Here is a 14262-nt window from a genome sequence, read left to right on the forward strand (position 1 = left end):
GCTTTCTGTTTCAGGGGCAGGAGGGAACAGGGGACCCTGGCTTTCTCCCGGACAGTGGATGTTACACCTAGCGGCTCGTAGGCATCAGTGGAGCAGCCTTCGTGGGCTGGGCCGCACTGTTCTGTGCAGGAAGCAGTACAGGGAGAAGTTGGTGTAGAAGGTCCCTACGGGAGAAAAATTCTGTCGGCCCACCCTCCCATCCCCATCGGAACCACACCGGATTCGGGTTGCCCTTGGCTCCAGTCATAACCCCAGCCAACCAACAGCCAGAATGTGGCTGCCCTCCAGCAGACCGTCCAGGCTGGGGTCTGGAGCGGGCTGAGGGGACTCGGGTGCTCACGGAAAATCCATTTATTTACACGCATGTTCTCCAAAGTAACAAAACCTTGGTCTAGGCAGGTCCCTTGGCCAGCCCTCGGTGCTCGGGCTCTAGGTCCTTCCCGCTCCTCCCAGCCTCTCCCGTTCCAGCTGCACAGTCGCGTCTGGGCGCCTAGAAAACCCTGGGGGTGGTGGGTGTCCTGCCCCACGGCTGCCTGAGCTCTGGAGACCCATAGGGTCGACACTGGAGCAGCCCCGTCCTTCGGTGGGGGAAGCGGGGAGAGGGCCAAGGGCAGGAGTGGTTCTCGGGGCAGGGCGGGAGCGCCCGGCTGGCCGTCAGGTGTACTTGGTGTTGGAGATCTCCTTCCAGAGCAGGGTCTTGAGGTGGCTGAGCACCAGCGAATGGTGCGCCTCCACCTGGCTGGCCAGCCCGCTCAGCGTGGTGCATGTGCGCAGCTGCTTGCCCAGCGCGCCGCGCAGGCCGGCGGGGGCGCCGGGCAGCAGGTAGTCCTGCAGCAGCTCGCACACCTTGGCCAGGTTGGGCTGCACCAGGTCGCCCTTGCACTGCCGCAGGAGCGTGTCGCAGGGCGCCCTGCAGTCGCGCCCGTAGGTGCAGTCCGAGCTGTGCTCGCAGTGGCGGCCCCGCAGGAAGCGGCGCACGGTGGCCTCGGGCGCCACCTGCTGCAGGTCAGCCATCCTGAAGTCGTACTTGGCTGTGTAGCCCACGTTGGCTAGCGTGGTCTCGCACATGTAGAAGGTTCCATAGGCGCCGTGGAACAGCTCCTCCACGAACTCCAGCAGGCCGATGGCAATCTTGGCGCGCCAGGGCCACGCGGGCCCCAGCCACTGCTGCAGGGCGCCGTGCAGGGCGGGTGGCAGCAGCGGGCGCAGCAGGGGCGGGAGCACGGCCCCGGGCCAGGAGCTGTGCGGGACCCCCTCGGTGAGGTACAGGTCCCCGCAGTAGCCCAGCAGCCGGGAGGCGTGCTCCTTCTCCTGCAGGGACAGCAGCAGCAAGAACTCGTTCCGCTGCAGCAGGGCCCACACTGACTTGGCCTCGGCCAGGGACACCCTGTGGTCCTTGTTGAAGTCGGCCATGAGCAGGACCTGTCCGGCCAGCGCGGGCAGAGAGGGCAGGTCTCCCAGGTTTGCCTGCGGTTTGGGGGCAGGAGAGAGGAGGGCAGGGCGTCGTCCAGCCGGCCAGCAGTCTGCGCTCCGGACCCCGCATGTCCGCCAGGCAGGGGGAGCCCCGCCTCCAGCCGACAGGATGGAGGGGACAGCCAGGGACCTGCAAGGCCCCCTCGCCACTCCTGGAAGCCCAGCTGCGGAGCCTGGGGCCCCCTCACTGCTCATCTGCCCCTCCCGCTCTCCCCGAAGATGCCCCTGGGGCGGGGCCTCAAGCCTCTGGCTGCTCCCTGAGGGAGGGTCTGCTTGGAGCTGGGGGGCTAGCCAGGCACCTGGCTGGCCCGCGTGGCCTCCACCCAGCCTGCCTCCTGCCCTGTCACACGTCCCTGGGCGTGAACTTGACTGGCCCCCAGGAGGGCCAGCTGACCTTGAGAAAGCTGAGGGTCATCTCCTGGAACTCCTTAATCGAGGTGCCGCGGGTGGGCTTGTCAAAGAGGACCAGCTCCCGCCGGGGGGCCGCGTCTGCCCCCGCCTTCGAGTCCAGGCTCTGCTCGATGCCACACTTGATGGTCACCTCCTTGCCCTGCCAGAGCCCGCTGTACACCTGCACAGGACCACAGGGACCCTCCGTGCAGATGTCCCCCTCTGGCTGCACCGAGGGCGTCAGCCCTGGGGCTGACCCTGGCCCGACCCTGCTGGGCTTACCTGCTGGCCCGGGACAGAGGAGAGGCAGGTCCTCCACTCCACCTGGTGCAGATGGCACAGGTCCTGGCAGATGGAGCCTGAGATGATGCCCTTGCGGTACTGGTCACACTGCGGAGAGGAAGATGCAGGGAGTGGCCTGGGGAGGCGGGGGCTTGTCCTGCCCGCCCTCCGGCCCCTTCTTTAGCCAGATGCACAGGGAGAAGCTTTCTGCAGTGATTAGGTCAGGCTCTGGAGTAGCTGCCGCCCCCACTGGCCCCTTCTCGGCTCTAGATGAGGCCTTGCAGCCCCCTGAGTCCTGGGGGTCTGGGCTGACCTGAGCAGGTGAGGCCGGAGGGGATGGAGTCAGGCCCGTCCCTGCGGGGGGTGGGGGGGAGTCGTGGCATCTGGATCGAGTGGGGGGGTGAATTCCTGGATGCGCATCACGTAGCCATGGTGCCCAGGCCCTTGGTGGAGAGGGCCTGGAGGAAGGAGAGGGAAGGGAGGTGCAGAGACAGTGCTGAGGGGCGGGAGGCGCCAGAGGCCCTGGACTCACCTATGGGGACCAGGGAGGCCACGACAGCCGTTCAGCCAGAGGAAAACGAAGAGACCACACGCTGTCATTCTGCCACCTTGGAGGGAGGCCCTCCACCACGGGGGTCTGTTCTGACCCACGAAAAGCCCCAGGGCCACAGGGCCCTTGTGGGGGGGTCTGCCAGGGAGCCTGGGCGGCAGGGCTGGGCCAGGGCGGGGGAAGGGACCTGTCAGCCACACTGCCCACCAGTGTGGGGAGGGGCTTCCACGGAAGCTGAGGTGGGCAGTGTGTCCATCAGCCTCAGGGCTCCTGCGACCCATCAGACATCTCCCCTCCCAGCCTGTTTACTGGTGGGGACCCGGCCGAGCACCCAGAGGTCCATGGGCACCAGGTCCGCGGCCCCTGGTCCTGCCTTCCCCACACACACACTGGGTGGCCTTGGACAAGCTGTGGAATATCTTGGAGACGGCTGATACCCCCATGAGGCGGGCAGGTCTCCCCTGGAAAGGAGAGGGTGTCCCCATGGCCCCAGGGACAGGCCTCAGGAGAGCTGGGCCCAGCAGCCAGGGCACTCTGGGAAAACGGAAGCTGCAGTTCCTCTGGCTGGGAGGGGCGGGCGCCTCCTCTGCTCCCCCAGGGCCCCTCAGTCCTCTGCATGTTGGGGCGCTGCTGGGGGCACACAGGAGGTACTCAGAAAACACCCGCCAGCCCTGAGCAGTCTGCTCCCTGCATGCCACTGGCCAGACCCCATCGCATGCCACCTTCCAGGTCTTGCTGCCCGCAAAGGCCCCTCCACCCCTGCCAGCACCAGGCGGCCCGGGCTCATCCCAGACCTCCCGCCCCGCTCCCTGGCCCGAGGGGTCCCCAGAGCAGGGCCTTTTCCCGCCCGCACCCAGAGGCCGGGCTCCATCCCCGCACACGCCTGCCCCTGGGTCTCCCCAGCTCCCCCCCCCCCGCCCCCGACTGTGAAGGCAGAGCCATGTGTCCAGCACCCAGCTCGGGCCAGGCCCCTGGAGGCCCCCAGTGAGCCTTTCTGGAATAAATGAGCTTGCCTGAGAATGGCCGGCAGGCCCGAGGCCTTCTCCTCTGAGCTGGGCCTGCGCCCTCGGTGCCTGGTGGCAGCCCCGCCCCCGGGAGGCCTGAGCCAACCGTCGGCGGGCCTGTGCAAGTCCCCACGCACGGGCTCGCCCGCTCTGGAGCCCCGTGCCGCTCCCACCGCCGCCTCTGGGCTTTCCCAAGCGTGGCCCCCCGGGACCTTGCCCAGAACAGGCCTGCTGAGCCCTTCCGGGGCGCCACACAGCCCCCCAGGAGGAGTGCTCTCACCCTGCAGAGGAGCAACTCCAGGCCCCTGGCTGGTGCGAGGCAAGGCTCCCCCTTCGAGACCCCAGGAGCTCTGCTGGGGCAGGGCAGGTCTGTCCCCAAGTGGCATGGAGGCCTCAGAACCCTGGTCGGCTCGCCAAGGGCTCCAACCTGCCCGGGGAGGCCAGGCAGGGCGGCCGGGGGTGGGGGTGGGGGATCAGAGTCTGAGGTTTGCCAAAGCCCCTTCGGCCGGCCTCACCCCGCCCTCCAGCCAGTCACTGCATCAGCAGGAGCAGTAAGCCACCCTGTGTGCACGCTCGTGGGTGCACAAGCGCTGGCGTGGACAAGCACACGCAGGCTCACGTGCCCTCACATGCACGTGCACGGCCTTGCTGTAGACGCCACGGTGGCGACTCAGCGCTGGTTCCCGTCTGAGGCCCCGAAGACCATGCCCTGCAGCCTCCTTTGCTGGACTCCTGGCTCCAGGAGGGGCCCTCAAGGCCACCAGTGCCTGCCTGTCCCCGTCTGGGCTAAAATGTCTCCCTCATGGACACCTCTACATCTGGCTCTGTCCATCTGCCCGTCCCCAGCCGCCCGCATCTGCGCAGCCTGCCCTTGGCCTCCGCATTCCTCTCTGGCCTCCCCCGTGGCCCGCCAGGGGCAGCTCTGCAGTCGGCACGGTCAGATGTGTCTTAAAACCCACTGAGCCGGCGCCTCTGAGCCACGTCTCTAAGCTGCCACGGCAGGAGCGCTGGCCCAGGAGCCCACAGGCCTGGCCCGAGGTGACACTTACGATGACCACCTGGCAGATATGCCCGCGGCAGAGCTCAGCGTAGGACGAGTAGTGAACGTAGGCCAGCCAGCTGCCCGCGAAGACGCCCAGCCAGACCAGGAAGACGTACTTGACCCTGAGGCCCGGGAGCCGGCCCTGCGGGGGAGGGGGCCATGAGGGAGCGCCGCATTTGGGGTGCTGACCCCAGCCTTCCCGAGGGGTGCCCCTCCCTCCGGCGGCCAGCACCTGCCCAGCCCAACGTCTCCCTCCCCCTCCACCTACTCACTGTGGGTGGGGCCGGGGCCTGGTGTCTCCCAGACCTTTAAATCTCATGGGCAGGTAAAAATAAATTCCAAAATGAGGGAGATCTGGGGTAGACGCTCGTTATTTTGCTGAATAAAGAGATTTCGAACAATTTTCTCTCCTGTCCTGCCCGCATTTCATAGTGACATGTAACCTCTGCACAAGGTCAGGCTGGAAGAGCACCCACACCCCCGCGCACTGTCCCCCTGGGTGGTGGAGATTTCGGGCTGGACCCGGGCCAGCAGGGGCCGCGGGGCTGGAGGCACGGTCACCCTGAGAGCCTTTAAGAGACACGGCCTCACCCACCCACGATCACAGAAGCCAAAGGGTGGATACAGCCCGCTTGTCCATTGACAGATGAGTAGATAAACCAAATGTGGTCCGTCCACACCACAGAATATTATACAGCCACGAAAAGGCAGAGAAATCCCGACCCAGGCTACAGCAGTCCCTGCCCTGGCCCCTGTGGGTCCTGTCACCCATGGGCGAGTGAGCCCCTAGGACAGGAGAACATCACGTCCAGTGAAATGAGCCAGACACGAGACAGATCCTGTGATTCCACCCATGCGAGGGCCTCGAGTCAGACCCACAGAGACAGGAAGGGCTGGGGGCCAGGGGCTGGGGAGGATGGGGAGTGAGTGTCTAAAGGGGATGGAGTTTGTTTGGGAAGATGATGAGACGGGTTCTAGAGACGACGGATGGTGACGGCCGCACAACAATGTGACTGTGCTTAATGTCCCTGAACCGTGCACTTAAAAAGGGTTAAGATGCTCAATTTATGTGATGTGTAATTTACCACGATAAAGAACAGGTAACCAAGACATGCAGCCCCGGCCCTGCTGCCACAGGCTCTGTCCCGGAAGTCTGGGCTGGGCCGGGAACTGCCTCTACGGAGGACTCAGCCCCTCTGCCACGTTCCGCCAGCTGACGGGTAGAATCTTAGGGTGGGAGAGTCCCAGAGCCCTGCAGGAGCTGGGGGCGCTGTCTCCCATCCAGCCCCCAAGCCGGGATTGCAGGGGCCTCAACTTCCTTCCCCACCCCCACCCTGGTAAATCACAGGCCTCGCTGGCTGCTGTCCAGGGGCGGCCAGCTGGTGGGATGGGGTTACCATGTGCTGACCCATGCAAGAGCTCAGACACCTTGACCAGGCAGCTGAGCCCCAGAGAACAGGGCCCGGGCCCAGGGCCCAGGAGGGCAGGAGGGCCTGGGGCTTCAGGCCAGCCTGCCCTAGAGGGGAACCACTGCCAGCACTGGTCATGCACCCTACCACCCGCGGGCCAGGGAGCGGCTCCAGTCCTGGTTAGTCCTGGGTCCTAGTCACCTGGGGGCTGGGGCCGAGAAATGGGGCCAACGGGTCCCCACTGAGGACAGGGCAGGGCCCTGCAGGCCCAGCCCAGGCATCTGCGCTCATTTTTACGGTTCTTCCAGGGGAGGCGGGGTCCTCACCTCCTGCTTCCCTAGCACCGACTCACGCGGAGGTGCCGCAGCAGGAGGGCCTCTGAGAGCTCCAGGGGCAGGCTCGGAGCCTCAGAGGCCGGGGGTGGCCCTGGGGCCGAGTGAGCGGGTCGGGTCTCAGGCCCACTAGTCCCTGCCACTGCATCTGTTTCCGCCAGTTTTGTTCAAAGGGAAAAACAGGAAAGCACAGGGACAGTGGGTGGGGGGCCGGGGAGCTGGGGGTGTTGTCTGGAAGGATGAGGTCAGAGGACTTCCAGCCGCTGGTGACCCACGCCCCGAGGTGGAGGTGGGCAGGGCCTCTGGGGGGCCGGCGCTGGGAGTCCTGGGGGGATGGCCAGGACGAGGGCAGGCTGTAGCCTGCACTGGACCCAGGCTTCCCAGACTGACTGCAGGGCCCACCCTGGACACTGCGCAGTGTCCCGCCAGACGCCCTCCAGCTCGGGCCTTCAGGTGGCGGCCCAGCTCCCAGGACACCGTCCGCACTTGCCTAGCTGTGACCGACCCCCGGGCCCTTATCTCAGGCGGGCACCTCCTCCAGAAGTAGTCCCCGCCCTGGCTCTCGTGGGTCCTGTCACCCATGAGCGAGTGAGCCCCTAGGACAGGGAGTGCGCTGCTCCTCAGGGGGTCCTGTGCAGCTGCTCCCCCACCGTGGCCTGCCCGGCTCCTCGTGGAGCCGCTTGGGGGGGTCACTCGGGGGACAGTAACAGCACAGCGATCGGCAGCCTTGGGGCCAGTGACCCACATGCGCCACGACCTCCAACCCTCGCTACCAACCCAGGAGTGTGCTTCACAGGCAGGGAAACTGAGGCTCAGGGTGTGTCCTGACATTAACGGGGTCCTGGGCTCAAACCACTGGGAACCCCCCAGAACCCCTCTCCTGTCCATGCCCATCTGCCGTTCCCGGGCTGAGCTCAGAGGCCTGACACCCAGGGTCCGGGACCCGTGGCTCTGGCCTCCCCTGCGGCAGCCCCATCGAGGCCTCTCCGCAGGACGGGGGCTGCTGCAACCCCTGCCTCCCAGCCTGGGGGTGGACACAGACCCTCAGCTCTCACCTTGCCCAGCGCGGGGTGGGGACCGCCACGAACCCAAGGCCCCAGGCGGGCAGGAAGGGCTTCTGGCAGACAAGCACGGTTACCTGGCTCCCACCCTTCTCCACAGGGGGACACGGTGGCCTGGGCTCTGCTCAGGGCTGTCTCCTTCCGCCCAGGGGCTGCGGTCCTGCAGGGCACTGAGGTCGTAGGTGTGGCCTGGGTGATTTGAGACCCTGGTGTGGGCCTGGCTCAGATCACCCAAAGCAGAGGTGGCAGGGGTCCTGGCAGCTGGTACCCGAGGCAGCCTGGGCCTCCCCTGCAGACGGCAGGGCCCTGAGAGGGACAGTGATCCGCCCAAGGTCACTGTGGGGTCAGGGCACGCTCCTAATCTCGGGCTGGCTGGGGGATGGCCCGGGGGAGGGTAGTCCTTAGGGTGGTTCTATGGGCCCCAAGTTTTCCATCACAGAAAAACAAACCTGGTCTTTTTAGTAGAGGGAAGCGGAGCGGACTTGCTGTGGCTTCTGGGCCTGCGGGAGCAGGTCCAGCCCGCGGCGGGGTGGGGCCTCCTGCAGCCCCAGAGGCAGGGGGGCCACCCTGCAGCATCCGCGGGGCCCTGCCGCTCCGCTCACCGCGTGGACAGCCCTCAGCCCAGTCCCCAGTCCCCTCCCTGCCCCCAGCCTCCCCGGGAGCCACGCACCGCAGCGCTCATCGGCCTTGAGTCCCGAACCCGCCCCGGGCCCCAGGCTGGACGCCGCGCGCCCCCGCCGAGGCCCGGGCCCCACAGCGGGCGGGGCGGGGGCGGGCGCCGGCCGGGGCCGGGGCGGGGGCGCGCCTACCTGCAGGCCCTTGGAGAAGGGGCAGAAGAGCACCAGGTGCGCCAGGCGCCGCAGCCTCCGCATGGTGGGCGCGGGCCGTGCACCGGCCCGGCTCGGCTCGGTTCGGCTCGGCCTCAGCCCCGCGGGCCGGCCCGCAACGGCCGCCGCGCCTCCTCCCCGCCCCGCGTCCGCGCCGGAGCGCTCGCCTCTGACGGCCGGGCGGGCGCGCGCGGAGGGGAGGCGCGGGGAGGGGGCGCGGCGGGGACGCGCGCGGGGTGGGGGCAGGGAGCAGAGGCGGGAGAGGGCGCGTGGCCGCGAGGGTGGCGGTGCGGGGGCGCGCGGCGGGGAGGGAGGGAGGGGGAGGAGGGGGAGGGGGGAGGGGGGAGGGAGGGCCGGGGGCGCGGCGGCGAGCCGCGGTGCTGGTGGGAGGTGACTGCGGCCCCGCCTCCACCCCACCGCCCCCGCCTCCACCCCACCGCCCCCCTCCCCGCGCCCCGCCCTGGAGAGAAAGGGGAGGGCGCCGAGGCCCCGCCCGCCCGCGCCCCCAGCCCGCACCCTTGAGCGGCGGGGTTGTCACAGGCGGGGCCGTCGTCACGGGAGGGGACTGTCACGGGCGGGGCTGTCGCGCGGGCCCCTGCAGAGAAGAGACGGGTGTTGGAGCCGGGCGGCCTGAGGAGGTCCCACGGGGCAGGGCCGGTCGCGCGGGGCGCGGGAGGGGCTGTGAGCCCAGGGACCGGGGCGTGTCGCGGCTAGGTCCCTAGTGGGGTCCCGCGCCAACCACCCGGCCTGGAGGGGCCGTGGACACTGCGGCAGCGTTTGCCTCTTTCTCCCACTGTTTAAAGAAATACAGGCAAATGCGCCCTTTCACTGTGCATCTCTGCCGGTGTTTACACAGACAGCCCTGTGGGCACCACCGCTTTCAGGCTACAGAACAGTTCCACCCCCGACAGACCCCGGGGCCCCTCTTCCTTCCAGCCCTCCCGTAGCCCAGCCCTGGGGAGCTCGGGCTCTTCCCCTGCACGTCACATAAATGGAATAAAAGCAGCCACAGCCTTCAGGTCTGGCCTCTGTCATTAGGCAGAGGGCCCTGGGGATTCAGCACCCCCTCTCTGCCAGGGGGACTCCCGGCACCAGGCACCGGCTTGAGCCAATCGCCACCTGAAGGCCCTCGGAGTTGCTTCTGGCTTTGGGAGAGCAAGAGCAGAGCTGCCATCAAGTCTGCATTCGAGGTTCTGTGTGAAGGAAATCCATTTTCCCTGGGGTGATACAGAGCAGGGACGCTGAGCGGTGCGGCCAGGGTAGGTTTAACTTCCTCCAGAGCTGCCAGGACGCTTTCGGGCTGCGCGTTTACATCCCACTGCAGGGTGTGGGAGTTCTGGTTGCACCACATCCTCAGCAGCGCTTGGTATTGTCCGTTTTTAAATTCTGGCCATGCGGGACTTCCCTGGTGGTCCTGTGGTTAAGACTTCGCCTTCCAATGTAGGGGGTGCGGGTTTGATCCCTGGTCGGGGAGATAAGATCCCACATGCCTCGCAGTGAAAAAACCAAAGCATAAAACAGAAGCAATGTTGTAACAAGTTCAATAAAGACTTTAAAAACGGTCCACATCAAAAAGAAAAAAATTCTGGTCATTCTACTGAGTGTGCAATGCTGTTTCTTTGTGGTTGTTATTTGCATTTCCTCAACAACTAATGATGTTGAATATTTTTTATGTACTTAGTTGCGACCTGTATATAATCTTTGGCAAAGAGTCTATTCAAAAATTTTGCACATTTTTAAAAATTGTTTCCTTGCTGTTGAGTTTTGACAATTCTTTTATATCTTCTGGAAACCAGTACATTATCAAATATGTGATTCGCGGGCTTCCCTGGTGGTGCAGTGGTTGAGAGTCCGCCTGCCGATGCAGGGGACACGGGTTCGTGCCCCGGTCCGGGAAGATCCCACATGCCGCGGAGTGGCTGGGGCCGTGAGTCATGGCTGCTGAGCCTGCGCGTCCGGAGCCTATGCTCCGCAACAGGAGAGGCCACAACAGTGAGAAGCCCGCGTACTGGGAAAGAAAAAAAAGATTCGCAAAGATTTTCTCCCAGTCTATGGCTTGCCTTTTCATTTTCTTAACAGTGCTTTTCAAAGAGCACAAGTTCTTAATTTTGGTGAGGTCCAATTTGTCCATTTTTTCCTTTTTTTCATTTGTACCTGTCAAGTCTAAGAAACCTTATCTTTGCTTAACCCAACCCAGGGGCACAAAGATTTCCTTCTGTGTTTTTCTTCTAGAAGTTTTACAGTATTAGGTTTTACACTTGGGTCAGTGATTCAATTTGAGCTAATTTTTGTACATGGTGCAAGGTATGGGTCAAGGCAGTGTTTTGGTTTGGGGTTTGGGGGTTTCTGTTTGTGGGTTTTTTGCATGGACATCCAGTCATTCCAGCACATTTGTTGAAAAGATGAGCCCTGGGACAGTTCTGTAGCAGAGTGCCTCCGACGAGACACTGCCCTGCAAGCAGTTTCCCCAGCTCCCAGATAGTGGTTTTCCAGCAAGTTCCGGAGGGCAGATTTCCTGCAATTCTGCCAACACCACAGTGACTTCCCTGCTGTCCCGAGAGCCACAGCTGAGCTCTGCCGACAAGATCTCAGCCTGGGTGCTGGGGTTCCAGCTCAGCCCTACAGGTTACTTCTTTTTTTTTGGCTGTGCTGCGCGGCTTGTGGGATCTTAATTCCCTGACCAGGGATCCAACCCAGGCCCTCGGCAGGAAAAGCGTGGAGTCCTAACCCCTGGACCACCAGGGAATTCCCTACAGGTTACTTCTTGTGTCTGGTCTTCACTCCAATCCTCCGTTACAGTTAGTAATTCTTGTAGCAAACTTTCCCGGTTGAGATTGCCATGTGGCTTCTGTCTCCTGATGGGACCCCAACTGACACAGGTCCAGTGCAAAAGGGACATGGGCATTTTTATTTATTTTTTTGGCCACACCGCACGGCTTGCGGGATCCTAATTCCCCAACCAGGGCTTGAACCCGGGCCCTTGGCAGTGAAAGCGCAGAGTCCTAACCACTTGACTACCAGGGAATTCCTAACATGGTCATTTTTATAAAACTTATGCAGACCCATTACACCCCGCACCGCGGGCACCCAAGGTCCTCAACCAAATGATTGTCATACTCGGATTGATGGCCAGGATGGTCCCATAAGAGAGTCCAGGTGGCTGGACCAGGATTAAGTCTGCACCCCCTCGATCCCCTTGTGGACCCTCCAGGCTGGCCAGAGGGTCCCCTTAGGAGAAGGGAGAAGCATCTGCACAGGAGGGTTGGGGTAGAATCCTGGTTATCTCCAGAGGATCTCCATAACCGCACCCCCACCCTTTCATGCTGGTCATTGCCAAGGTGACCAAACAGAGGTGCCCCTCTCTGGGGACAGCCACATTCGGTGACCAAGCTGCCTGGCTAAGGTGTGTGGGCCAGGAGGAAGGGATGGAGGTAGAGTCAGAAATCTCCTAAGCGAACTTTGGAGAGGCCATTCCAATGCTCCGTGACACCAGCGGCTGTGGGCACTGGGAAGCGGGGAAGGGCCTCAGGCACCTTGACTGCCAGCCCACCGTGGGGCGGCTTTTGTGATGAAGAAGCACCACATCAGGCTGCTCAGAGCCATGTCGTGCCTTCTCCGTCTGTGTCCTCACATGACCTTCAGAGACGCTATTTCCAAATAGGCCACATGCTGAAGTTCTGGGTGTAGCTTTGCGCAGTGGCAGCATCCTAGCCAGTGAGGTTTATCCGAGGTGTGATTATTGCTAACTGAAGTTCTGGGTGACCATGAACCCGGGCGGGGTGGCGGGGGGTGGGGCACTATCCAACCCAATACACAGACCAAACAGATACGTCATTGGAAATGGCCCAAGAGTCAGTGAAAGTATAACACGTTTTATCAAGGGACCCCAAAATAGAAATGGCTGAATCAGGAGAGAAGTGTATTTCTCTCTCATGTAGCACTCTGAGTGTAAGCGTCCAAGGGCTGGTACGGAGACTGCACTTTCTCAGGGACCTCCTCAACACCTGGTTTCCGTCAGTCTGGCAGTCCAGAATGGCTGCTCCAGCTCCAAACATCACCTCCACACGCCAGCAAGGAGGAAGAGCAAAAGGGACGTGAATAGCAAAAAAAAAAAAAAAAAGGGGACGTGAAGAGCATGACTTTCCCTTTAAAGACAAGACCTAGAAAAGCATACCTCTTCTGCTCACATCCCATTGGCCAGAGATTAGTCATATGACCTTTCTTGCTGCAAAGCCTGCAGGGAAATGTAGTCTTTTTTTTCCTGGGCAGCCGCATGTTCAACTAAACTCTAGGTTTTTCTGGTGCCCCTCAGCCTCAGGCACAAGTATGTCACGGGGAAATTGGAGAAATGGAGACTTGGGCCCTGGGCACGTTGCCCTTCCAGACATAGCTCATCCCACTGCCGCAGGCCCCGCTGACCTAGGACTGAGGTCAGGGGTCACGCAGTTCCCTTCAGACAGGTGTTTTGGGAGGTGTGGATGCCTTCAGGCTCAGGCCAGGCCTGGGGAATGTGATGTCTGCATTAAGACCCAGAGGATGGGGGCAGGGGGAGGGAAGGGGAGGATGGAGTCCAGGCAGAGGAACAGAACCTGCAGAGGCCCAGAGGCACTGGACCGTGGGCAGACGTGGAACCTGCACTTTGCACGATGGACGTGCAGGGCTGTGAGTCCCTCGTGCCTCTCTCTGCACTTACACTTCGCTGTTCCGACTAGGCGGGTGTCTGAGGGTCCTGGGGGTCTCAATCCGACGTGTGTTGCCCCGTTCTCTCACTCGCGCTGCGTCTCCACCACGTGCTTGTCAGTCTGATCTTGAACTCATGTCTACTTGACCTTAACCCATGGGAATCCCATAGCTCTAAATCCAGGGTGCTGGGAGGGATTGCGCCTGTGCGGGTGGGGGCCCCGCAGAGCTGGAGGTGCAGGGCTCAGGGCACAGCCGCGGGCATCTGCCCTCGGGGCCGGGGTCTTCCTGCCTGCTCACCGCTCACCTGCTCCACAGAGGTCAGAGGTCTTGGGAGACTTCCGCTTCTCAGACCCCAGAATCCAAGTTTTGTTTTTGCAGTGGGAGGGTCCCTTGGGTGTCTAGTGCACTGCCTGCAGTGAGCTGAATAGTTGCCCCCAAAAGAGATGTGTTCACATCCTCACCCCTGGACCCTGTGAATGGGGCCTTATTCGGAAAAAGGATCTTTGCAGATGTCATTAAGTTAAGATCTTGAGAAAAGGAGACCACCCTGGATTACCTTGGGGTGGGGGGCAAATCCAATGACCAGTGTCCTTATCGGAGACTCACAGAGCAGAGACAGACACAGGGGAGAAGACGGGGCAGAGGCAGGAGCCGTGCTGCCCAGGCTGAGGAACAGCTGGCCAGCAGGAGCTGGGAGAGGGAACAGCCTCCCCTGGAGCCTCCAAAGGAAGTGTGGCTCTCCACACCGGGATTTTGGACTTCTGGGCTCCAGAACGGGGAGACTAAATTTCTGTCATTTTAAGTCACGCTTCGTGGTAATTTGTTACGGGCGGTGCTTTCAAGAACCAAAAAGTTCCGTGTCTGGAACGTGGCTTGCAGCAGGGGCCCTGGACAGATGGGGCTGGTGGGCCTGGTCCTGTGAGGCTTCCAGCTCCTGCCCCGGAGTCTGGACTGATCCTATTTTCCAGACGCTAAGGGATTCTTTTCAAAATGCCTTTTGGACTCCTCCTGGCACTTCTTCTTCCCAGAATATTCTCCCTATGGATTCTTTTTTTTTTTTTTGGGTTCTTTTCCACGCATCCAGTTGCAAAAGCGTCTCGTATCGGTGATCCACTGCGGTATAACAAAGCACCTCAAACCCAGCGGCTCAGAACCGCAAGCAGTGCTGTGTGTCAGGAACCCGGAGCACCTCAGCCATGCGATCCTGGC

The 14262-nt window shown here is 62.6% G+C and overlaps 1 protein-coding gene and 1 pseudogene across 2 annotated transcripts; one reads left to right on the forward strand and one right to left on the reverse strand.

Annotated features, from left to right (window-relative positions):
• Positions 1–336: 336 nt before the first annotated feature.
• DIPK1B (divergent protein kinase domain 1B) lies at positions 337–8478 on the reverse strand. 2 transcript variants are annotated; one of them, XM_060153856.1, is made up of 6 exons: positions 5014–6852; positions 4749–4883; positions 2459–2603; positions 2146–2253; positions 1868–2044; positions 337–1467 (listed from the first exon to the last, which is right to left on the reverse strand). In XM_060153856.1, the coding sequence occupies exons 1-6, from the start codon at positions 5058–5060 to the stop codon at positions 655–657; spliced, it is 1425 nt and encodes a 474-aa protein (XP_060009839.1). In that variant the 5' UTR covers positions 5061–6852; the 3' UTR covers positions 337–654. The 2 variants fall into 2 exon arrangements, with proteins under 2 accessions (XP_060009839.1, XP_060009840.1); XM_060153857.1 differs by lacking the exons at positions 2459–2603; positions 5014–6852 and adding an exon at positions 8353–8478.
• Positions 8479–12055: 3577 nt separating this feature from the next.
• Positions 12056–12124, forward strand: LOC132523955 (U4 spliceosomal RNA; annotated as a pseudogene).
• Positions 12125–14262: the final 2138 nt, after the last annotated feature.

This window comes from Lagenorhynchus albirostris, chromosome 7 (genome assembly GCF_949774975.1).
Source record: "Lagenorhynchus albirostris chromosome 7, mLagAlb1.1, whole genome shotgun sequence".
NCBI classification, from domain to species: Eukaryota; Metazoa; Chordata; class Mammalia; order Artiodactyla; family Delphinidae; genus Lagenorhynchus; species Lagenorhynchus albirostris.

Coding starts and splice junctions, on each gene's coding strand:
- DIPK1B (XM_060153856.1), bottom strand. CDS start 5,060: ATGAGATTTAAAGGTCTGGGAGACACCAGGCCCCGGCCCCACCCACA. Junction 4,884..5,013: donor AGGCCCCGGCCCCACCCACA/GTGAGTAGGTGG, acceptor CCTCCCCCGCAG/GGCCGGCTCCCGGGCCTCAG. Junction 2,604..4,748: donor ATATCTGCCAGGTGGTCATC/GTAAGTGTCACC, acceptor TCCTTCCTCCAG/GCCCTCTCCACCAAGGGCCT.